This window comes from Fonsecaea multimorphosa, assembly GCF_000836435.1.
Source record: "Fonsecaea multimorphosa CBS 102226 unplaced genomic scaffold supercont1.42, whole genome shotgun sequence".
Taxonomy (NCBI): Eukaryota; Fungi; Ascomycota; class Eurotiomycetes; order Chaetothyriales; family Herpotrichiellaceae; genus Fonsecaea; species Fonsecaea multimorphosa.
In genome coordinates, this window is record NW_015971676.1 from 175099 (window position 1) to 199163 (window position 24065).

The 24065-nt window shown below is 51.9% G+C and overlaps 8 protein-coding genes across 8 annotated transcripts; 3 read left to right on the plus strand and 5 right to left on the minus strand.

The window, feature by feature from the left end:
• Z520_11751 (uncharacterized protein) lies at window positions 1-891 on the minus strand (the record flags this gene model as incomplete). Its single annotated transcript, XM_016782239.1, has 1 exon — window positions 1-891. One exon carries the CDS (start codon window positions 889-891, stop codon window positions 1-3), a length of 891 nt encoding a protein of 296 aa, XP_016626698.1.
• A 772-nt stretch (window positions 892-1663) lies between these two features.
• Z520_11752 (uncharacterized protein) lies at window positions 1664-4891 on the plus strand (the record flags this gene model as incomplete). Its single annotated transcript, XM_016782240.1, has 1 exon — window positions 1664-4891. The coding sequence occupies one exon, from the start codon at window positions 1664-1666 to the stop codon at window positions 4889-4891; it is 3228 nt and encodes a 1075-aa protein (XP_016626699.1).
• Window positions 4892-5692: 801 nt separating this feature from the next.
• Window positions 5693-6391, plus strand: Z520_11753 (uncharacterized protein; the record flags this gene model as incomplete). Its single annotated transcript, XM_016782241.1, has 2 exons — window positions 5693-5737; window positions 5789-6391. 2 exons carry the CDS (start codon window positions 5693-5695, stop codon window positions 6389-6391), a joined length of 648 nt encoding a protein of 215 aa, XP_016626700.1.
• Window positions 6392-10212: 3821 nt separating this feature from the next.
• Window positions 10213-11571, plus strand: Z520_11754 (uncharacterized protein; the record flags this gene model as incomplete). The annotated part of the gene is made up of 1 exon (XM_016782242.1): window positions 10213-11571. One exon carries the CDS (start codon window positions 10213-10215, stop codon window positions 11569-11571), a length of 1359 nt encoding a protein of 452 aa, XP_016626701.1.
• Window positions 11572-12056: 485 nt separating this feature from the next.
• Z520_11755 (uncharacterized protein) lies at window positions 12057-12521 on the minus strand (the record flags this gene model as incomplete). Its single annotated transcript, XM_016782243.1, has 1 exon — window positions 12057-12521. One exon carries the CDS (start codon window positions 12519-12521, stop codon window positions 12057-12059), a length of 465 nt encoding a protein of 154 aa, XP_016626702.1.
• A 3842-nt stretch (window positions 12522-16363) lies between these two features.
• Z520_11756 (uncharacterized protein) lies at window positions 16364-17377 on the minus strand (the record flags this gene model as incomplete). The annotated part of the gene is made up of 1 exon (XM_016782244.1): window positions 16364-17377. The coding sequence occupies one exon, from the start codon at window positions 17375-17377 to the stop codon at window positions 16364-16366; it is 1014 nt and encodes a 337-aa protein (XP_016626703.1).
• Window positions 17378-22002: 4625 nt separating this feature from the next.
• On the minus strand, window positions 22003-22812 carry Z520_11757 (uncharacterized protein; the record flags this gene model as incomplete). The annotated part of the gene is made up of 1 exon (XM_016782245.1): window positions 22003-22812. The coding sequence occupies one exon, from the start codon at window positions 22810-22812 to the stop codon at window positions 22003-22005; it is 810 nt and encodes a 269-aa protein (XP_016626704.1).
• A 398-nt stretch (window positions 22813-23210) lies between these two features.
• Z520_11758 (uncharacterized protein) lies at window positions 23211-23917 on the minus strand (the record flags this gene model as incomplete). Its single annotated transcript, XM_016782246.1, has 2 exons — window positions 23211-23643; window positions 23694-23917. The coding sequence occupies 2 exons, from the start codon at window positions 23915-23917 to the stop codon at window positions 23211-23213; spliced, it is 657 nt and encodes a 218-aa protein (XP_016626705.1).
• Between the last annotated feature and the right edge of the window lie 148 nt (window positions 23918-24065).

Below are 24065 nucleotides of genomic sequence, written 5' to 3' on the forward strand. Positions count from 1 at the left end.
TTAGAATTCAACCCACCATTTTTGACGGATAGTCTCCATCTTCAGCTCCTCAGGAAACGGTTCAAGGAGCTTGTCAATAGCATTCTGCCATTCTGTTCTCGTTATATTACCAAGCCACGCGGAGGTATACTCCCAATAATTTGGGTACCATCCGGCTAATTCCCAGTCCACTAGGCCGACAACTTGATCTCCACTGATGAGAATATTGAATGGATTCAAATCAGCATGTGTAAAAACTGGGGGTGGCCATGACTTGTCCTGGGCGGCTGCCATATCTCGAATGTCCTGCCAGTCTGAGTCGCTTTCTCGACCTTCGATTCGGGATGGCTGAAACCCCTCTCTCAGCCAAAGGTGGAACTCTTGGATCGTTTTGAACGGACCAAAACGGGGATTCGAGCGAGGGATTCGAGAGTCGCGCAATGAACCGCCAACGCAGCTCTCAACCCCCGTCCCCGGCGGCGGCTGTAGTAAGCGCATCTCTTGTATCATACTCCTCAATTGATCAAAGACTCTCTGGCGAGACTGTTCCGACAATTTCTGCCATGCTGTTGGTATGTCCTTGCCTCGAATCCTTCTCATGACAATATAAGCACGATTCTTATGGACAAAAGAGCAGTATATCCTAGGCACTGGGATAGAGGTATTCTGGGCGATAAATTCGATAGTTGCGGCTTCAGTCAGGTGAACGTATGGACCGGTCTTGACTATCTTATTTCTTGTGATTGGGACACAGGAGCCCATCGATGTGTAAAATCTTGCCGTGGTTTTCAATGCAAGTAGGGACAGCCAGCGGCGGTACCTCGTGTTGTGGATGGCCAATTTTCCAGTGTCTTTGTGCTGAACATCCTTCTTGTTAACTCCAGTCGAGTATTGATTGCACTCCGATTCCATGACGAGGTAGATGGCAAGGTTTGTAGGGATGATGATTTCGTGCACGATCGATTTCGAGATAGCAGGACGATATCGGTTGAAGCGCAGTCGGACGAGGGTGTGATCACTGCGTGAGAATCATGTCGGATCATTGTATGGGCGGTAGTGAGTGTGTCTGAGCTGCAGCTCCCAGTGTTCTCAAGGAAACAGCCTCCGTGCCAAGTATTGCTGAGGGGTTCAGGGGGAGCTGCAAAGGTTGCGGGGGTGCCTGCCGGGTCCCTATGTCCTCTTCCGCGCGTGGGGGGCCTTTTTCTTGGCAATGCACTTGAGGGTCCCTTTAACTAAACCTTTAACTAAATTTACTTGAGGCTCTTAACTAACTTTACCTTCCAGGCATGCCTAACAAATGCCAGGGCCAGTGCCAATGCCAAGACAAATGGCGCCAAATGGCGCAGGCATCAATCCGCGCAGCTGGCACAAAGTCGATCGGTCAGAAATCCAAAGAAAAGATTGCCCCCTGGTCAGTCAACAGAACTGACCCATCCGCTTCACTTACTTTGTCGCGCGCGATGTGAGAGGATTTCCCCAATCTTTGCGTTGAGGCGGGTTGGCGGGCTCGTTGCCGAGGCGACCCTTGCACAAGACGCACGGACCACAATGAGAGTCGCTATCACTGTGGCCCGTGCACGAGTCACGAGTGCCATCGCAAGACGACTCGACGACTCTAGCGGTCAAACCCAAGCTTGTCCTCCGCATGCCCTCGAAACCCAAAGAAGTCGCCTGTGTGTCCCCAATGGCTGATTTGCTAGAACAAGTGAAGAGACTTGGAGTAGAGTTGAAGGAATTCGACAATTTGTTGAGGAGGCTCCTACTTCCACGCCCACAATCACGCCTCTTCGGAGAGATTCTTGGTTCGCACAATCAGTTTGCGTCAAACTTCCAGGCATTCGAACAAGACATTCACGCATATTTCCACCACGATCTACCTAGCATCCGCCCTCAAAATTTCCCTCCACAATACTTGTCACAGAGGCCAGCTCAACCGGCAGACGAAAACCGACAGCTTGACCTTGACTCTGCGGCTCCTTCAGAAGCTGTTCAAAGTTGTGGTGACCTTATCCTCGAAACCCCTACCGACAGCGCCGCCACTCCGCCGATTGCTGAAGTGCCTCTGAATAGGCCTGCTATTGACGAGGACCGGGTAGGGTCTGCTTCTGCCCTGATTGAGGCTCGTGCTTCGAACGCGGCTCTTCCCGCCAACGTCGTACCGCTCGATGATGCGGTGCGTGTGTCAGTCTCGCAACAGCAACAACATGCTCCTGCCTCACGCCCGTCACAGCCTGACAAGGCCGCACAAGACCATCAGGAAAATCCTCGAAATCCGGTTGTCACGATACCTTACCGAAAGGAGGGCGGCATTATCGTTTTGCTGCCGTCAAATATGGCCCAATGCCACGATATGCCGTTTCTCCTCTCTCAGGCGGAGGCGCTAGGTACGCGCGAAACTGGCGTCTTCAAATACGTGTTGCCTGGCGATTTCGAATCCGCCGCATTGACCAACCACACGGTCAAGACTCGTGTATCTCGATTCTCGTCGCGTCTCACTCCAAAAGGAATACTTCACATCTCACGCACCGAATCGACGGACTTGGAGACGCTCGAGCTGAGTGACAACAGTTGCACACCTAGAAAGCCAGACGAACTCGCCGAGATCTTGGAGGGTCTGGTTGCCGACCCCAACGCTCTGAAGAAAATGCGATATGCGACCGACATCCCAGCCCGAACTACTCGACAACGGCAACAGTTAGGTTTACCTGCAAAGTCAGCTATTTACCCCTTGAAGGGCAACCAATTAGATCGAACAAGGTATACTGTCCCAGGAATCCATTGGCCCTACGCATACCTCTCGGGCTGCCACGGGGCACTGTTTGCAATACACAGTGACGATGGAAATCTAATATCGGTGAACATGCACCTCAGCGGGGCTGAAAGGCTGTGGTACGTGGTAGCTCCAAAAGATGGCCATATCATCGAAAAGGAAGCGAAGAAGTGGACATGTGCACAGCGAGTACGACACGCATCTCGTTGGATTCCTAGAGCAAAGCTCCAACGTATGGGTGCCCGTTTTGTTAACTTCATCCAACGACCGGGTGAGGGCGTCGTGACATGGGATGGTGCTTATCACCAAGGCGGCACCGATGGCTCCGGCACAGCTGAAGCGGTCAATTATGGCTACAACGACTGGAATATGGACGGCTATCATGCATGCGAAACAACCTGCCCTGGCTTTCCTGTTACCAAGGCACACTTGGAGTTCAGAGCTCCGGGTGAGCCACAGATCGAAGAGGATATGGACGATACCAACGATACCAATGATCCCGGCGATACCAGCGATCCCGAAGACACTGATAGCACCGACCTCCAAGAGGCAGACGATGCTGACGATCCTGAAGAAGCTGACGGCACGGAAGAGAGTGGCATTATGAATACCGATTCGCGACATGCTAAAAGCTCAGTGAGATCTGGAGGACATCAATTTATGCGCAGTTCGTTGGTGCCTTGGATCGGTGAAGGTATGACCGTCAACCTCACAACGGACAGAAATCTGGAAGGCGCATGTAAAGGTCTCGCGCTTACGGCAGACCCAAAGTCCGCCTCATCTAAGAAACGACAGAGAGGGCAAGATCTAGAGCCCAGCCATGGAAGAAAGAGGATTGCGATTTGGGCACCGAGTCCGAAAGAGCTAGAACGAACACTCTACGATCTACGCCAAGTCGATAAGATATATCAATCCCCTTGCTTGGAGCCTGGAGTAACGAATATTGTTCTCAAGCTCGCCGCAGCCGTCATGAGCCGTACCGCGCGGGCTCAGTTCTGCAGTCTCGTAAGCAGCAGAAGAAATCGAAACGCTATTGCATTTGAGGTCGGTCAGGATCTGTCTTCACGCTTGGCGCAATATATCCAGTCCATCAAGAACTCGACAGAGAAATCCATACTCGAGAAATTCTCTGTGAGGACTTACCAGGCTCTCCTTGCTGAAGAGCTGGTACCTAAATGCGGAAGGCAGAGGGTGGACCCGGCAGCGATCACTACCGCCCTAAAACAAACAGGCTGGAAGATAACCACGTTTCGTTATCATCTTCAACAGGGAAGGAAGTGGATGGGACTCTGCGGCGATGACTACAGCGGCCTCTTAGGCTTTATTTTCCTAGGGCAAAACCCGTTCAAGCTGACAGCGAGCCATTATCTTGACCTTGAGGGTGCCAGCCTCCAAATGTTTCATCGTCTTCTCAAGAACGACTATATCACCAAGATGTGCGAGGCTGGGAGGGTTTTCCAAGAGACGCTCCAGAGACAGGTAGCGGATAGGGAGTTCACTTGGGAAGCGAAAGGGATTGCGTTTGAAAAGATTTCTGAGGAGGATCTGTTGCCGTTTCCGACAATTGACAGCAATGTATATCACCCCGGAGAGTACCCCAAGTGGTCTAGGCCCGAGGAATGGTCTGAGGACTGGGTGTGGCCCTGTGACCCAACATGGATACCTCCTGAGGAGATCCAATGCGACATGTGCCGTACGACTACGGAATGTGGCTGCATCAGCCTTCCTCCAAGACCTATGCCTCGAATTAAGCTTTACGACGGCAAAGGGCGAGGGCTCCAGGCAGTGGGATCCTATCGGCGAGGTGAGTACATTGGCGAGCTTACTGGGGAGCTAGTCCCTCCCGGAACATTTACCGAGTGGTGTTTCGAGCTTAAGAGACCAGACACGGATAGCTTTGTGTGTCAGCTTTACTGTGGAAAGCAAGGGAATTTTTTGAGGCTTCTTAACCATGGGTGCCTGAGCAGTAGCCCTGCTGCCGAGTTCGTGGTCATGAAAGTCTCGGGGAGGTATAGGGTGATGGTCAAAGCGGCCAGAGACATTCAACACGGCGAGGAGATAACGGCCTTCTGTGGCAAGGGTTTCATGAAGAAGGGGGAATGCCTTTGCGAGGCATGTCGCCCTAACTGTCAAAGTTTCTAGGGGGCCAGCTCTCTGAGGGGAGGGACAGCCAGAACCAAGCCGAATCTTTCGGCTCTTCAATTCTGTTTCTCTGTGTTAGTCACCTCTGTTCGGGCACGATGCCAAACAAGAGCACAAAATAACGACGGACTCTACCATGAAATTGATTCAACACCTGACGATATCTTTAGAGACTTCACTGGAGGAACGTTCCAGTTCGAGATTTCAGAAGTGGCTGGTGCGTTTGCCTTGCCCTCGGAGCTGGTGTTCCGAAACTCTCCCGTCTTTCATGCAATGATGCACAGTCAAAGGAAAGAGTCGCAAGAGAATCGGGCACGCCTAACCAACGTGGAAGCAACGTGGACTCGGATGCGTTTACCAGATTCGCAGAGTTCATCAATGGTGGTGACTACAACACCGGACTTAGCGGCTCGTGCCCATGAGTCTGAGAGAGGAGCGAGTAGTGCAACTCGTGGACGTCCTTGTTATTAGTTCTCGTTGCGGCTTAGCCTGGGTGTTGGTGGCTCGGCGGGTACCAAGGCAACCTGGAGTCACGTGAGATGGCGTCTGGCTGCCCTAACAGTATCAGGAAAGTTAGCCGGTCGAGTGGCAGACCTCATCCTGCATCCGGCAGGTTAGACGAGTGACTCTGCCGCACTTGTTTGTTGCCAGCCTGATTTTCTCCACCTCCGATAGTCGCTAGTTTCCCCAGACAATCAATCAATCAACACGCTTGGTTCGACGCGTACCGTATGCTCAAACACCACTTCAGGTGTCACTAGACCTGCCTCTCTACCCGCTTGCCACCCAAGACACGCCATCATGCCTCCCGGTGGTCTTTGGAAACCCTTCATTATTTCACAAAATGTGAGCTGATCCCATGAGACTCGATTCTAGGACTAATGGCATATCAAACAGGTCCTTACATCGCCTGACAACCAGTCTTCACCCCTCTTTCGCTTACCCCACGAACTCCTCCTCGAGATATTTCGGCTCTGCCGCCTGCCCGATCAAATCGCATTCGCCATCACTTGCAAACATCTTCTTCACGTCAGCACGATTGTCTCCTTGAAGGTGTCGCGTCGCGAATGCCCCGACCTTCAGACGATGGAGAAACTGCTCAAGGTCGTGCGACCCTTGAACAAAGCTGGACGTGTGAAGAAGACTTGGCTGAACTGCCTCGACTGCCTTCGTTGGCGGCCGCGGAAGAAGAGTTACTGGACCAAAAAGCTGCAACACTTGCCTTTTCGCGATGAGATGAGGGCAACATGGATGCCTTGGCTGGACGAAAACTCGGATAATAGAGTGCTACGCTGGAATGAGAACTACTCGCTTCAGTGTCCGGAGTGCTGGTATCATGAGCAGGTGGAGAAGATGTTGGAATTCGTGCGCGCCCGGAAGCGATGGCCAGAATTTGAGATCCCCTCGGCGGAGGTGTTGGAGGAGAAGATGTGTTCCTGGATCACGTCCCAACATCGATATGGTGTTGAGTCTTCTGGATTAGTTCGCCGACGCCCTTGACTGCGTACTTGTGCATCAACTCCATTGGAAGTGTCTTTCCTTGCTCCCTCTGGACGATGGAACCTCCTGGGTAGACAGCGCGGACTAAAAATTTCAAGCCCCTTGAAGCAATCACCGGTCGTTCCTAGCACAGGTTTGTTTATTTTCTCTAAACTAATTCTTGCCACACCCCCTCTGACCTCCATCACTATATATACCCTCACTCCTTTGCTGGTGGCCTTACTTGACTTTGCTATAATACCCCGGCGCTGCTGACTGAAGTTGCGCTCTTGGCTGTACCGTCCATTTTGGTCGTTTGACCGACGGGCGAGTTCCCTCGGGGTTGACAGAGGTAAGCCTCTGCCAGAAAGATGGGCTGTTGAAATAAAGTGTTCATTGTCGGGCGAAGTACTCCTTCGTCTGTGCGGCGCCGGCGACATGCTATTGATTGTGAACCGGTCAGAGGGCTGACAAAACAGGCCGTGCCACGAGTCTTCGGAAGATCTGTTTACGCCGGCCGTTGATGTTGGAAGGACTGGAGTGGTTACTGGGGAGAGAGTTGAGACTGACGAGGGGCTACTCGGTGCTTTCGCTGCGGCTGTCCAGGGGGCTCGCGGTTGAAATGCTCATGATGTCAATATCTTCTTGAACATCGACGGGAGGGTTCTCATGACTCAATTTCACAGAGCTCGCAGTCCAAATCATTCGACTCATGATGCTTTCACGGACCTGGTAAACTGGAAGTCAGCACCAAAGGGGGTGTTTTGCCAGTAAGTTTTCGATAGCCTCTGAATGCCTCCTCATACGACCATGATAATCGGCGTTTGAGGTTTCTTTGAGCACCCGACATCGCTCTCGAGCTGGGTTTTCGTCGTGGAATCAACCTGGAAACAGAAACAGCGGCAACCACAACCAGCTATCTCGATACCAGAGCCCAGGAGCTCTGCCTTGAGACCACAAACCTGCCGTGGAAGCTTTAACCAAGCAGCAACCTGGAACGAAAACCAGTCACGCTCTTGCAGGAAGCCTCTGGCCGACGGTGGAGATGAAGGCTTCATGAAAAGGCTACCGTCCCACAGAAGGTGACGAAATGTTTTTCCATCGTCCCGCTTTTCTCAGAGTTTGTCATTGTAGAGGCGTTCGCCGCCGCCTAGGCTCCGCTGCTTTCAACGTCTTTCAGAATCCTTCCTCTTTGGTAGAATCATGTGCCTCCATCCCTCAGGACAAGAGCATGTCAGTTGGAGGACTTCATACGGTTACTGCCACCACAGATGAGATTCAACCGCACATCATGACAATCATCACGGATTAGAGAAGGTCGTCGAAAAATCGCGAGTTCGGACAATCTTTCAGACCTGCAAAGAGCTGTCATTGTTGTACTCTAACGGTCTCACCCTGGCACCTCGAGAAAACACACTGCTGACGGATCTCGTCCGCCACGCCGTACCCGCCAGGCATGACTCATATAGGATCTGGAATGGACAACATTTGCAAGATTCAAATTGCGTCCAGTACTGGTTGAACATTGCCGAGCCTGTCTGCTAGGGCCTCGTGAGTTACTGCTCTGTCCGCTCTCGTCGGCCATCTTCAGGGGTCAGATCCTTAGCGAGGAGGATCTGGTGAGTCCGAACAAGGAACTTCTCGAGTAAGGACTTCCACCCCGATGTGTCGATCAGGCGAATCCGTTCTGCCAGGCGCAAAGATCGCTCCTCGCTGATGTCTGATGGAAGCGTGCTGGTGCCTAGTTCTCTTGTGCTTAAACGAAGTCGCGAAACTGAATAAATGCTAAGAGGCTCCTGATTGCCACCGCCAGCCTGAAGACGGTCGGCTTCGCTCCGTGCTCACGGGAAGGGTGTCCGTGCAGCTTGTCGATGTTGCGCATTTCACGTGCGACTTGTTGGAGCTCCTTGGAAGCGCGAATCTTATCAGCCACGATTCTCTTTGTTCCTTTCGGGACTTGTATGTCCTCCTCTGTTCTGGGTCGTTTTCTCGCATTAGCTGCTCTTTTGGTGGAATGGGCACGTCGTTCATGAAGGCCACATGGATAAATTCCTTGCGCTTCAACGGGTAGAGTCCATATTCTTTACATACTCACAGTTGGTGGGGAAATTGGATCGGTGGGAGGCAGAGGTCGAGCGACATCGCGCTGCAATCCGTGACGTTGACGACCGCATGGTACTGCCCTGGTTTGTTGACAATCATCTCCCCAGGGCCAACGCAGATGAGATCGAAGCCAATACCCTCATTCCCAGGGTGTCTGGGCCGATGAATAGGTTTTGATGTCGAACGAATTGATGACAGTCGTTACAATGACAGTTTTCTCTTGACAAATGCTGCAAAATTCGGCGGTGTGACTTGTCCAAATGAGGGCCCAGAGCTTCCAGCCCCAAGAGACAATGTTGAAAGACCTCGACTTCGTGGCATCTTCAATGTGGAATCCCCGTCCCAGAGCCTTGCCACCCGGGTTGCCAGTGGGGTTGGTTCGCGCCGCAGATCAACTGAAACTGCGATAATGATCCTGGATGAAATAAAGAGTCAAGTTTTGACAGAGGCGTTTCGGTGGCGAGCGAGGTTCCTACTTAGGTGCTGAATTGGCTCATTGGGAGGACCGTCGAACAATTGGCGAACATACTTCTCGCACTCCTCTTCCTAGGGCTTCTTCGGCGTTTGCGAGAGGTCTGGAAATCTGGACTTCCTCTGCTTGGAAGCCCTTAACCCGATGGCGCCAGAAACATCGAGAGGGGAGTATTCGACACCACAAAGTTCACGGTTGAGGTCTGGCTGCCGAACCGATCCCAGAAAATCGGTGCAATCGATCTATGGCCGGTTTCTCCACTGATATTATGCCTGGAAAGCTTTCGTCGGCAGCCAGTCGCCTGGCATGTATGTACGATATCTTCCTTCGTCTGCTCAATCGATAGCGTAAAGAGGGGACCTTCCCTTCCGGACATGGTACCGGTGTCGGGAGTGAATACCGCAAAGACTCGGATGCCGCAGTCTTGTCGTTTTCTGGCACCACCACGTCCGACTGTTAGCAAGGCGCCATAATTGAGGGTGTGCGTCGCGGATCGACGGCCGACTCACGAGATCCGGTGGAGATTGTCCATTCTGAACCTTTGGAACGACATCCTCCAAGGCGACCTCTGGGTTGGAACTGTCGACGCTTGACAGCCTGTATGGACCACTGGACTCTGGAATCAAGGTTTCCAGCCGCCACTGGGCTGCTTGGTATGATGACTGAGTTCGTCCAGGCGCCGCTTTTTGAGTTGCTGTCTGCCCTTTCCGGACCAGTTTTCTTTTCTTTTCTTTTTTTTTTTGCTCCCTTTTTTTTTTTTTCTCTTTTTTTTTTGAGCTTCAAGAGCGTGGTTGAGGGTATCAGCCTCAGAAACCTGATCCTGACCATTGTCCCGAACGGAGCGCTGCGAGAAGTCTGCCTTGACGTCTTTCACAGCCGCTGAAGATTGCGTTACAAGCGTGATTAACGTCGTTATCAAGTCGACCGTTGGCTGCTGCCTTTGCGATTCTTGGGTTTTGCGACCTTTGGGAGGGGCGAAACTCTGGACTAGCTTCCTGACATTGTTCAGTTTGTCTTGGATGGTTCGAGTGGTTTGCCTCCAGATCAGCCATCGTGGAGCTGTAGAGTTTGGGAGAGCCAAAGGCTGAATTGTTTGGTGGTCCTCTTGTGTTTCAACGAAGGTCCTCACGACCACGGACCACAACCGGAAACCGCTCGAATAGATATAATAAATATGGCTGATGATAACAGCCTTTCCTTTCGTTGATTTTAATGTCCCGCGAAGTTGTTTCTCTTTTTGTCGGGGTTTCGATTCCATCTGCGAGCCATGCGGGCCACTACGAACAGCGAAAGTCTCCCTGAAGAGGTCTTGCTTGAAATAGTCAAACTTGTTGCAACTGAAAGCCAGCAGACCATGCGCAACCTCTCACTTTGTAATAGACAGCTTCATCGCCTCACTACACCTGAACTTTATCGCAATGTACGTCTCGCTGAGATGCCAGATATAGGGCTCTTCTTCCGATCGCTATGCTACCAACACGATCTGGCACGTTACATCCACTCGGTCAGCATTACCGCCTACGACTACCCTATTTTGCCTTACCGGGAAGATTTTCATGTTGGAAGCGAACTTATCGAGAGTTGCAGCCCTTTACTCTTCAGTGATACTAGTGCGCGGTTCTCTGAATTTCTCGCCTTGACGGATGCAGAACTGACAGCTGCCCTGCTTTCCCATGACGACGAAGGTCTCTGGCTTGCCTTTCTAGCCCTACAGCTCCCTTGCTTGAGAGAGATCAAATTGGTGGTGAATGCACCAGTCCTCTACCTTGGAGACCTGTTTGAATTTGCTGTCACGAACGGAACCGATCTCAATCTCTTTCGCTCTCTATCGACGATCGAAATGAGCGTTGGTGATGAGGTGGAGCTACTTCCTTTTCTCCGCCTGCCGTCCTTGAGAACTTTCAAGGTGGCCAGAATTGTGGGTGGAGGTGCCATGGACATGTCTCTCGTCTCCCAGCTCCGATCTCTGGATCTTCGCTGGGCTTTTGAAGACGTCGGAGACATTTTGGCGCTGCTCGGAGCTTGCCGTCATCTTCAAACTCTCCGAATACTCCGACGCTTTGGGGATGACGAAGGCGCCGAGTACGCCATTCTCGGATTGCTTGCAAATTCCTGCAGCGACTCTCTCGAAGAACTTGACCTTTTGTCGTGGAATGTGTCGACACGCCCGAGACGGGTCGAGATGGCGCGATTCGTCAACTTGACGAGGCTCAAGATCCCTTCAACAATGATCCTAACACCACCAGCCGGAGATACACGTTCCTCCGATACACATTCAGGAAATGGTCTTCTTCCATTGCCAAAGGTCCGCGAGCTGACTCTCTACCTCATGAACAAATCCGGGCCACTTGAGCACGTCTGGTCGGCGGTACTATCTTTCATCACCAACGAAATGCTAGCACCGATGCTCACGACACTATCTCTTGAATGGCTGAACAACCAAATCGACATGGAGCAAGAAAGGGCGGCGCTAAGGGCGCTGGCGGTAGCGGCTCGCAGACGGGGACTTCAATTGCGCCTCGAGGCGAAAAGCACCCTTTCTTTCTTTCCCGGAAGAGATTACCTGGTTTTGGATGATGATGCTGAGGACGAGCAGTCGGGGATTTTTCAGATAAGGATGGAGTGATCTAGGGGATTTCGCTACGGTATCTGGGAGTTTGGGCCGAATAAAGGCCAGAATATACGAGAATACGATGATATAAATCCACCACTGACTGGAAAATCTTTTTCACACAAGTCTCACGGAGCCACACGTCGCATTCGTTCAAACTCCGTTTTATCCTCTCTCTTCATGGCTTTCGCATACTCGAAAGCTGCCCCCATCGATCGAGAAATTCCCGACTTCCATTCCAGCGTCTGGGGCTGGGTTAGGCTTGTATTGCTTGATGCTTCTTTGCCGCTTTGGGGAGGACCAATCCGTCCTGCAAAATTCCCCTTTCAGTCTCGGAAGACCGCGCCCCGTAGTCCCTGTCGTCTTCTTCAAGGCACACAACACCTCTGGCAAGCACTCTAACTGACGACCACTCAGCTCCCTCGCCGGTAGCTCTTGGGACATGCCTATACCGCTATTTGACTCTGATCAAGGTGGGATAGGCCTCACAGCTAGATTGTTCAAGCGGTACGACGGGGAGAGCGGTGGAGTCGGCAGCCCTTTCTGTCAGGCTCTTCTCTTCTGCTCGCCTCTCTCGGCCCAACATCCCTTTTGGGTGCTTCGATCTCGCGCTGCATATCGGCAGATTTCGCGATACGAATCTCGGCCCACCAATTGCAGAGCTCCGGCAATAGGATCAAAGGCTGACTGTGGAGCCGTAAGTCTTGATTGCCGCCACAGATTAAAACGCGGCTCATTTTGAATATGGTATTGCCGACCTTCTTGGTTGGGAGCGCCATGTCGTCCTTGGGGGCTTGACCGGTCTCTGCCTTATTCATGCCCTTCTTCTTCTCCTGCAACGGTTCCCAGATCGCGTTCAACTCCGCGAGCCTGGGCAGCTTCCCATTGTCGTCGAACACCGTCCATTCCTCGAGCCCCACAACCCCCTTCCATTTGTCCTTGTGCATTTTCATCCAGACACCCATGGTTGCTTTCAGATCACCCGGTGTCCCTTTCCACGGTGTCACCGAGCACCAAATGATCCCGGGGTAGAACGCTTGTGGCCACCAATCTCCGTCCTCGAGCAGGTGCCTATTCATTCCCTCAATTTGGCCTGAAGGTCCGCGTGTGCGGTCTTATTGACTCATGGCACCCATCCACCGTCACCAGGGCATGTGTATACCCTTCGTGGAAATATTTGTGAGCTTAGGTGCTGTAGGACTCTGTCAACGTCAAAATGAGAACCTGCAAAGCGTCTCGGTGCGCGAGCTCAGCCCCAAGTTGTGGATCTCCATTCTCTTCCAGCCAGGATTAGCTCACCACGTTTTAATGGCACTGATCTTCTAGCTTCTGATAATCGCAGTGCTGGATATACGCCTTCAATTTGAAGTCCTTGAAGAGGACATTGTTTTCACTCGTGGCCTTCTTAAATGCTTTCCACCACTACCCTAGGATGCGCGGTGGGACGAAGAGAAGACTGGTTCCCTCTCTGAGGCCGCACCATCTCCCCGTTTCTCGTCTCAGCTCGCAGCAGCACCGAAAGGGGTATTCGGAAGATGGGCATTCTATTCCATCTAGATCATCTGCCTTGCAGTGCTTCTACGGATGCTTCCTCGTGTCCTCTCGACAGAGCCGTATGAGCACCAAGAGGGTCCAGACCGCCAGCGACGTCTTGCTCTTCCCGAACCCCGGCGGCTAGGACAAGTGTTTTCCGCCCATCCGCTCAAACGCCTTGATCAAGTCCGCCATCGAGGCCGTCTGCACCAAACTGAACTTGACGTCGATCGGTTTCAGGGGGTGCGCCCGTTGATCATAAATACCGGCTGCGAGGACTTCGTCTCAGCTCTTCTTGAACACTGTGCACGCATACTGTGCCTGATCGACAAAAAAAAGCGGCGGCCGATTCCTCGTCATCGTCGTTACCATGGCTCGACAGGATCATAGACTCATCCGGCGTGGTGTCGGGATGCATCTGGACACTCTCGGTGGTCGCAGATTCAATGCGGCTGTCATCGTCGACAGTCAGGCGTGGTGGTACCGCTGGTGCCGTTCTCTGCCTTGGGTGCCGAGTCCGGCCCCGTGGACCTCATCGCGGCCGGGATAGTCGAGTAGTGGTCGACAGCCTCCAAAGGTGAGCCGTCTGTGAATGCGTTGTCCGATGCCAGAGTCAGTGCATCTTCTTTGAATGTTGGCGTACTCACCCCACTCGCTCACAGTATCTTTGGTTATATTCGACGGCAGAGGCGCCCAGACTCCTTCAGTTTCTCCCCTTCCGGCGATTCCAGGGTGGTGCGAAGTAGAGCCTGGAAAAGGCGACTCAATGAAGGTCCCAACATATGATCTGAATGAAGGCTCAGAACTTGTTGCGTAGAAAACAGAAGCTCACCAACACATTCACGAACATCGTCGTCACCCGCATTCAAAACGCTCCCCACCATCTCTGTCGGACTTGTTCCATTTGCAAAGTCTTTGGCCATGGCTCTAGGAACTTATCAACACAATCCCTCCAGAACAAGTTACTCACATTGACCTGGCAAGCGCATGTATATTCCCAGTAGGGAGGAAACCAGCCCGCGTTAGGCGCCAAAGAGTTCGCATTAGCTTCGAGAAGGCCTACATTCTGGGTTCCGATATACTTTTCATCGTGTCCGTAATCTAATCGCTTCGCACCGGCGGGGTGCGAATTCGCTATGCAACACTGGCAGTTCTATATGTATCTCGAAGGTGTATTTCACGCGATCAAAGTCGGCCGGTCATATAAGCAGCTTCCTTAGTTTTGAGCACAGGGCCGTGATAATAGTGGCATCATGAGCCTAGTTCTGTGGAGAGGCTGACGGAAATCGGTGCCCTGACTAGATGTGAATAAACTGGTGTCAAGGAAGCAGCACGGCAACGTGCTTTTCCCTGGGTTCAAGGCGCTCCAACCTCTCCCCGGCCGCACAGTCCAGTAGACGGTCGGGAGGTCGTTTGCTCTCCAGGTTGGAGAGGTATTCAAGATAGATCGAAGAGGAGACGCAGTGCTTGGTCAATCAGATTACCTGCCGAGCGAGAGACGGCAACGCTTTAAGGATGGGTGCGCAGACCACAAAATCGAAACCAGTCAGAGTGTGTACGAGAATCAAATGGTACAGTCTAAGTCTGGACGTTGTCCCTGTGTGTCACAAGGAGTGCTCTTTGTCCGTCTGGAGGCCGTTGCGCATGTGTGGTCAGCTTGAGGTATGCCTTGCCTTGATGGGTGGAATGGTCGAATCGCCGGGATGCCGAGGGGTGGTACGTGTTTTCCCATCTCTTGCGATGCGGCACAGAGAGTCTGTGGACAGTAGAGTGCGTAATCGTAGTCTCGATGGTAGATACAAAGTGCATATATTTTAGGGTAGGGCGTGTTCATCGGTCAGCAGATAGAAGGCTTCGTTGCCGCTTGTCTCCGCCAATTGTACGCTGGGAGACCAGCGCCCTGAAACGGATCTCTTCGAAGCCTAATCCTGCATCCATTGCGCATCGCGCCAATCGCCTTGCGGAGTGATGTTTCGAAGACTGGTATTCTGTTTCCTGTGCTCCATTCTCCCTCCCGCCACCAGGAGTCTTGTCGCTTCTCCGTATCCGTATCCAAGCAGCACGGCACGATGCAGGGGAGGTTGTCAGAGCTTGTCCGCGCAACCTGGGTCAGAGCCGTTGTGAAGCAGGAGCGAGATAATCTTCTGATCCCCATTCCCGGCCGCAATGTGCAAGGCGGTGCTTCCATCGTCCTCCTCAGCAGAGATCACTGGCCCCCTGTGCAAAAGTAATTCGGCCAGCTCGACGGACCCGCTGGCTGCCGCCAGGTGTAGCAAGGATTTCCCCTCCTTATGCACCGTTGTCACGTCCGCTCCGCGGGAAAGAATTTCATCGGCGGCTTGTGGGTGTCCGCCAATCGACGCCAAGAAGAGCGTGGTTTGGTTGGATTGGTCCTTAGCTGCGACTGATACTCGTGATCCAACAGGAGGGTAGCCTCATCATGGTAGGGATCGATCGCACAAAGAGATGGGGCAACGTGCTGGATAAGATATAATTCGCCCACGGACAGTGTCTCACAAGCTGGTGAACGAGATCCACCCGGCCCAAAATTTGCCAACGTATTAAGTCTCCAGAGACTGCTTGGAAGGAAGGAGATCCGGTCACCTTGACGCAGCTTCTGTGACCAGACCAAGCAAGAGCCTGTGACGGCAGAGAAGACATGTCACTGAATGGATTGGATATACCCATCAACTCATCTCTTCACCTAGTTCTTCTTATCTTTTTGTAGACTCTTGGCCCCATGTGAACGGAGCCGTGCCTGGCAAGGGCAAGTCCAAGTCGACGTCATCAAGAACGACTTTCATACTGCTCAGAGAATATGGTTGCAAGACGACAAATGAAAGAGTTAAACACTAGCCCACAACAAAGGAAAAGTAAGGTTGCCGCAATGGCAGGGGTTTGTTGGTTGGGAGTATTCTGTCTATCTAAGAGAGTAAGAACAAGAGAGTCTCTTAGACTCGAGTCACCCGAAGGGAGGCGGCAGTATCAGGCTAGTCCCGATCTGGTTTGATGCCACACGTGACAACAAACCTGCCTCATCCTTGACATGTCGCTGTCCTCAGCTACCATGAATCCCAACACCCAAACGCCATTCCCTCTATTGTTTTTGTGATTGTTTTTGTGATTGTTTTTGTGATTTTCCTCTCCCAACCATGTTTTTGTGGTTTCCTTTTTCCAACCATGTTTTCGTTGGTGTTTGAGATGGCAGCGAAGCTGGCAACCGAATGGCAACGGACCTACAAGCCGGATGCTCGAATTGTCTCGCAGAAAGCCTTCACGCAAAGTCCGGGTCTGTCCCTCTGTCATCTCCACCTTCCTTTGCAAGTCTACGGTTCCACTCTTTGTATCGGTGCATGGCCAGCTCTCGAATGTTGCGCTTGAAAAGAGCTCGGAACACATCCCAGTCTGGCGAAACTTGTGCGTTGGCTGGTTCGGTTGTCAGAAACTCGTGGAGTGGAATCTTGGGCGAGGAGTTGGTCTTTGGAACAATAATATCTCGTTGACCAACGAGCTCTGGCTTTCGCGTTTCTGGGTTGAGTTTCCAGACTTCCCAGAAGACCTCTTTGATTTGTCCTGCCCAGCGATCGCCCTGGTACGACGATGGGCCGTATTCTCCCTCCATCACGAAGTCTTGTCTGGTTATATCCCCACGACTCTTTAGCCTGCGAGCCTCGAGTTCCTCGGAGGGAATGTTCAGTAAAGGACAACGGTATTTGGGCTCCTCTGTAATTTTCATCAAGACCCCATAGACGACCTCAGCCTGCTTTGCCATCAGCCATGTTTGTATGTCTTCAAGGAGCTCATCGTAGGTTTCAGAGAATCCAACTTCAAGAACCCATCTGGCCTTCAAACCTTTGGGGGTTTCTTGGTAAATTGTAAGATCTCCAACTTTTGCCTCATCTGCATCTTCGTCATCGAGCTGCTGCCCTCGGCCTTGAGCGACCGTGACATGTAGGGGATTGACCGCCGCACTCAAACAAGTATTGAGGAACTCAACCGCCACTTCATGTACCGGCGTTGGGGGGTTGCATTGGATAATGAGCGTCGACGTCGAGGCATGGTATGAAAATTTGCAACGGCTGAACGGATTACGCTCATCGTCGTCGTGGATACGCAGATCTTCTTGTAGCTTGCGCCAGTCTGCCCGCGAGATCTGGCATCGGAAGAGCTGGTCGAAGTCCCGGGGAGCGACGGTCTTTTGGCCTTGACGGTACAGTTTGAAATCTTCGAGGTATGCCTTGACTCGCTCGTAGGGCTGCTCTTCAGCTGCGCTTGGTAGTGTCGACATCTTTCCCACTTTCAACCGAATGTCCTTCTGCCTAGGGGTAGGACAGTGCTGAGAGTTCGGTTCGAGCAGTGGTCGATGTGCCACCAGAGGTTCCTGGGTGCGAGAATGGTGAGTCCCAGTGCTTTGGAGATGGGGAAGATGACTCGAAGTCGTTGCGGGAATCGTAGTAAGCCATCGTGAGAGGTAGATGTGTTTACATAGTATTGAGGATAAAGACTGGAATTTGCTTTGTGCGGCAGGCAGGGGAATGTGATTTGTGCGGCAGGCAGGAGGAATGTGCTTTGTGGGGAAGGCAGGAGTTGCTTTGTGGGGAAGGCAGGAGGAATGTGCTTTGTGCGGCAGGCAGGAGGAAGGAGGAATGTGCCGCAAGCGGCAGCAATGAGAATGAAAGTAAAAAATTGAGGATAAAGACTGGAATGGGAGTTGGAATGCACAGCCGGCCACACTGGCTGGAATGCGTTTTGCGCGCTAGCAATGGCAATGAAAGTGCCAAAAACAAAAGGGGCGACCATGTGGAGCAATAAGTACGTTCGCAGTCATATTGCACAGATGATGTATTAAACTCACATTTCTAGGACAAAGCCCCTGAGCAAGCTTTTGTCCTCTCAATTTTCGTTCAGGGTGGGACAAACTTGCGCCTTGTGATACCCTAAGGGCCTGGAGGCGACAGGGAGGTTGGTTGGGATTGCAACACGCGGAATGTGGTGCAGAAAATATCTCACTGACACAAAGCCGGGCAAACGTCGGTTGTCGCGATGCTTGGACAAACGTGGATGCTGGAGCCTTTACAGACCCGCGAAATGCGACGTGTGGAATGCGAGAAGAGACTGACTTCCTGGAACAGTCGCCCTTGTTTGATTGATTGTCTAAACTAGGCAACTATCCAAGGTGGATACTATAAGTGTCACTCGCCTAACTTACCTATTGCAGTATTAGCTCTGTCACTCAGCCTATCACTCTGGCCGGCTAAGATTCCTGACAAGGTTAGGGCACCAGCCTATGCCAATCTTGAGACCAATTGGCATACCGGGTTTTGGCCTGGCTATTGCACCCCTGCTGAATATGAACCCGTCGAGCTCCCCGTGCTCGGAATCAAGAAGCCACATGAAGTATTGATTCGGACGTGCGCGGCTTCGGTGAATCCTGGCAATACGCATGTAGCCAATGGAGCGTTTCTCATGTCGAACTTGGCTTCTCAGCTGATACCAATATGCAGGAAGAAATTCCGGAAACATAGCAACTTGCCCTTCACTCTGTCAAACAGCCAACCAGCCAAGACGATTCAACACCGATTAAGATTGGCACGACCAATACTCCGAATTCACAATGACGACCAAGAGAGGCCATGAAATGGGCATGGAAAAGGATGGTCGGCCACGAAAAAAAGTCCGACAGACCGACCTGGCATATACCCAATGGAATGGCTCGGTCTGTTGTTCAAACGGGATTCTTGGTGCAGTAGAGGGGGAACAATACCTGGCTAGACAGGACACTCCAGCTTCGGGACGACCAGAATGTCGCACTGACATATCAGCTTGCTGGCCTCGAGAGGGAACGGGCAGAGCTGAAAAAGAACGCTTGAGTTGCGTGACAGCACGATTGGGTGTTAGGCAACAAGGCATTGGGGTTCTTTTCTTGAATTCGTGGACCAGGTTCCAGATAGATGTCGGTGGCATCGGCCGTCTTTCTCAGCACTTGGGGGAGTCTGCAAGTCACACTTACTGTCTCTTCCTAAAATTGGTTCTTCTACGAAGCGTTGTTTTGACATGAGCTGTTGTGGATTGAATGGTTGTACTGTACAGCAAACCCTTGCAAACCGGAATGTCCGACAATATCCTACAGGATCTGAAACAGGGAATTCGACACCGGAATCTCGACACGAGTACTTTCCATTTCCATCTTTGGACCTGAGCGCGGCTCTGAGCTTAGCTGCTTCAAGCTGAGCAAGTCCGGCACGATGACTGATCATGGGTGTTCAGTCAGCCTGAGCAACAGGTGTGCCTATATCCGGGTCTAGGGGCCCTGTAACCGGTACCCGCCTATAATTTGCTAATTTACCTCTAGGCAATGTCTCCACACTATCTAGTCCCTTGCGAATTGTTGTCATTTCCCCACCGGGAGGGAATTTTCGATATAATCCACTGCCAAATCCGGACACACAGACATAAATGACAGATCCTTACAAGCTGCTCGGCTGTTCAACGCAAAGGCCTGTAGGATTCGTCGCCGACTAACCCTGCACGGATCTTGCATTGTCGAAGCCACTCGCGGCACCTCGAGACGGCATGGGATCGAAGGCAGGCCTTTAATTCCTCTCGGAATTCGTCCCAATCGAAGGATGTCACTTGAGTCTCGTCGGTAAAGAGAAAGTCGGCGAGCTGAAATTGAAGAGATGCGTCTGTTGGAGGAACAATAGACGTTCGACTTCGGCTTCCTCTTCGTCGCCTTGGTTCCCCAGTTCTAGGGTCACGAGTCCAAACCTCTAGAAAGACTTCGGAGATCTCTCCCACCCACTGACATCCTTTATACATCACTGGGCCATATTCTCCCTGAAGAAAGAAATCTCCTTCTATAATCTGAGACCCATCCTGAGGTATATCAAGTTTATCACAGATATCCAAGTGAAAATCAAGTGGGCATTGATATTTTGGACTCTCTGTAATATTGATAAGAACCGCCATAGAACATGTTGGTTGACCGACAAGCCAAAGTCGAAGGTCTTCTCGAAGATCGTCATATTCTTGAGAGAAACCAACCTCAAGAGCCCATCTAAGTCCATTTTGAGTATCGTCTCTCATAAAAATTCCGAGATCTGGCGTTTTCACTGAATTCTGATACTCATTGGCAAACCCCTCCATCTTAAGATTTGTATAAATCTTGATTCTCTTGCGGCGAGATGGGGGATAGGTTTGATTGAAGAGAAGAAGAAAGCGTTCATGAAAAAAGTTGATAATTGTTTCGTGTACCCAGGAAGCCATAGTGTAGATTTTCAGAGTTGATGTGGCGGAGTTGTATGAAAATCTTGGCCACCTGTAGATAACATTTAGCAAACAACGTCAAAAGAAAGGGAGAAGAATAAGAGACCTCAAGTTGTCAAGATTGAACTCCTCACATAAATTGAACCACTCACGCGTAGATATCCTACAGATAAAGAGCCGCTCGAGGTCGAAGTCTCTAGCTCTCAATTGTGGGTTGAAGAGGTGCTGTAGAAAGATACGCGCTTGTTCAATTCCAGCTGAAGGCTGTTGTGTAACTGCTGAGAGGTGTTAACGGCTGAAATCGAAAAAAGTGGAAAGGTATTCTGACCATGTCGCTGAGATATAGGCGAGCCTGCCCTGTTGTCACTGCCTTCTGGATCCATATTTGGAGACGTTGAACAAAACTGGAAGATATGGTGGACTCAAGTCTCGCCTTTCGACAAGAGAGAAGGTCAAAAGATGGTGCTGTCGAGCCTCGCTTGTCAACAAGAGACAAGAGACAAGTCTTATCCTTGGACGCGAGAGAGTTGAGAGACAAGTCTTATTCTCAAAAAGGAGAGAGAGACAACAGACGACAAGTCTCACCCACGGATGACAGAGAGAGATGAGAGAGAGAGACAAGAGACAAAAAGGGGGCTCGGAGATGGGGTGAAAAGGTAAGACGACAAAGGATAGAGGACAAAGGACGAGGGACGCGCTCAGTGAGCTACTTATAGCTCCAGTGAAACTTCGAGGGGTCCGAGCGCGTGGCGGAATGTTTCATTCCTGGTGATCCTCCTGGTAACTATCACACACCATGCCTGGGTCGCAGCGTAGCAAGATGACATTCCCCTCAACCCTTTCGCGTGCACACCAAGGTTGCCCCGGAGACGTTTGGTATCTTGTTAAGACAACTGTGAAGGAGAGGGGGAGTGAGCGGGCCAGGACGAGCCCGGGCCGAAGTTGAACCGGATGCGAGGCTCAATGTCACGTGAGACCGGAGAGAGAAAGGCGGGCGTCGGAATCGTCGAGATTCCGACGACGTAACAACATCTTCTGCGACCGTCTATGCTGCCATCAGCGGCTGCGAACTGATTTTGCGGCACTACAACCCGTTGTTGGACAGGGTGTATCCTCTTGCCAATGCGGCAAATATAGCGAGGACAATGGGGGTGAAGATATCAGGGGGTGGCTCTTGGGCCTCCCCCCTACCAAGCTGGTGAGCCTTTGGTGAGCCTCAGGATGATTCTGGTCATGATGTGCAACAGAGTTAATTTACCGAGAGAGACTACCTTTGTCATCGTCACGTCAGGCCCATCACCGTTCAAGAATAAACATGGATTCAGTCAAGGCGGCCAAGTGCACATACAAACTAAAACACACGAACCCCAATGAGCTCATCATCGGCCAGCCCAGATCCTCAAAACTCCGTCTTGATAAGACGGTTGTGTTGAAGTTCACGGGACATTGCGGCATCCGGTGACGGTAAGAACAACGAGCGAGCCTGATCCTTCAATATTGTCATGGTTCCCTTGCTTTACATAAGTGTCAAGTTGTGGCCCAGTCCCTGGTTCATTCATGGACCTCTCGAAGCACCGTTCCGGGCTGTCCAGCGCACTCACAGTGTTGCTTGCGCGGAGAGACACACACTGGCCCGTTCAAAGTCGATCAACACTGCACGCTCCACTTCTGGCTCGAGAGAATGTTTGGTCCGCGGATGTCGTTATGCGTGGCTCCAAGCGCAGATGGTTTTCCCGTTGCGGATTGTACCTGCTCGTTGATTCGACAACGCATGTCTTCCCCATCGGCCATCATCTCTTCACCGACCCAAGCCTTCATCATCATATGCTGGATCCGAACCCTAACATCCAGATAGTACATCTTTGGGAGGGTAATGTTTCCTAGATGGACGGGAATGACGGATTCTTGAAGACTCTGCAATCGCCCATACAATCGCCCTTCATGACGGAGATCTTCCACAAACGCTTGGACCGTCCCTTTACCGACTAACGTGTACCCGAACCTGCGCAAGTGGACGTGAAAAGGGGCCCCCCTCGCCCATTGCTTTCCCACTACCTCACAAACATGATCCAAGTCCTCTCCGAGCTGACGCCGGAGCAGCTGTCGAAACGTGCGCTTGTCGATCGGATGCTGTCGGTTCTGTGCACATTGCCGATGAAGTTCCACGTTTGGACACTTCTCATCCAAACCTGTTCGATGTACCAAACCCAAGAGGCACGCTTGAGTACAGTATTGTCGCAGCCCCGGCATCAATCTTTCCTTTCTGTCCCGCTCGTTGCGCAGGTGCTTTCCCCTTTGAGGTCCTGCTAGACTTGGTGAGCGTCTCAGGCCTCCCAGCGTTGCCGTCTGACTCAGCCGAAGAACGATACCTTGGTTCTTCGGCGGCAGCTTCATCAGAATGAGAGCCACCCTATCCCCTTCTCCTTCGAAAGAAATATGGTGACCGTGGATCGACATGATAGCGTGAGGGTTTGAAGCTGGATGATGGGGTCTTCTTGCGCTCTTCCTCTGGGATCTGCCGAAGGACTGCTTCATAGTCAAGTTCATACCGTGGTAGCAGTCGGATCGCGTCATCTCGCCTGCGTTGGCGGCGTGGCGCGGATTCCAGTGCCATGAGGGAGAAGCTGGACATCTGCGAGATGGCAGTCCGCGGACAGAGACCTCCAAGCTAACCGTTCAGTTCAGTTTCCTCGTTTGCCTCGGTAAGATGGAAGTACACCGTAGTGGTTCATCTTCTTTCATTGCAAAAACACACTGGCCTCTCCGGTATTCACACAGCTGTATTCGAAACCATTCTCGATCATCTGCGAGAAGGCCTGCGTTACCGCCGCCACTGCAAGCCGATCGGCATTGTATTATTGTTTATCCCCGACATCCGTGGGAATCGTGGCGCGATTGACAACCTCTTCCATTACATTCATCGCGCTGAGCCCGGCTCGAAGATTGTGGATCGAGAGCTTGTGAGGGGCCTTGTCCTCGATGGTGAACAGCAGATGGTCGACTCCGGAAGTCTTTCTGTAGACACGAATCTGATCCGCGTATAATAGTCTCGTTCCCGTAGCGCCCTGAGACCGTGACGCAGAACGATCCAGGCGAAGGCGCTCTTGCACTTCCTCGGCCGAATCATTGAGCGAGTTGGGTTTATGCTCAAAGACGACACCGCCTGCGAGACCCAGAATTGCGCGAGCTTCCGTGACTTTCGAAAGCTCGGACACAATGCTGCTGATGTGATCTTCCACCGCAAAGCGCTCGTAGCTTTCCAAATCTTTCTCGCTCGCCAGCTTCCGACTGCAGATCCGTCAACCCAGCTCTTCTAAGGATATGACAGGGCTGAGCACGCGTGGAGGTTGGAAGGACGGAGGATGGAGGTAGGAGGACGTTGCGTCGAAGAGACGTTGGCTTTGGGGAAAGTCTGTGCATGGGCGCAGACGTAGGAACAGATCCAATTCTGGGGGTCTTGTGATGCTGCTCTTAGTAGTGAGGGATCGGTCGATAGGAGAGATGATCGTGGGCGCTTTTCATGATGTTGTAGGTCTGGTTCGTCGGCGTTCCACGTCCGCATACGCAGAGTGCGCTGCTCTACTTACCTTACACGCTCTTCTCTTGCACGCTCGTCTACTTCTCTTGCACGCTCGTCTGCTTCTCTTACACGCTCGTCTGCTTCTCTTGCACGCTCGTCTGCTTCTCTTGCACGCTCGTCTGCTTCTCTT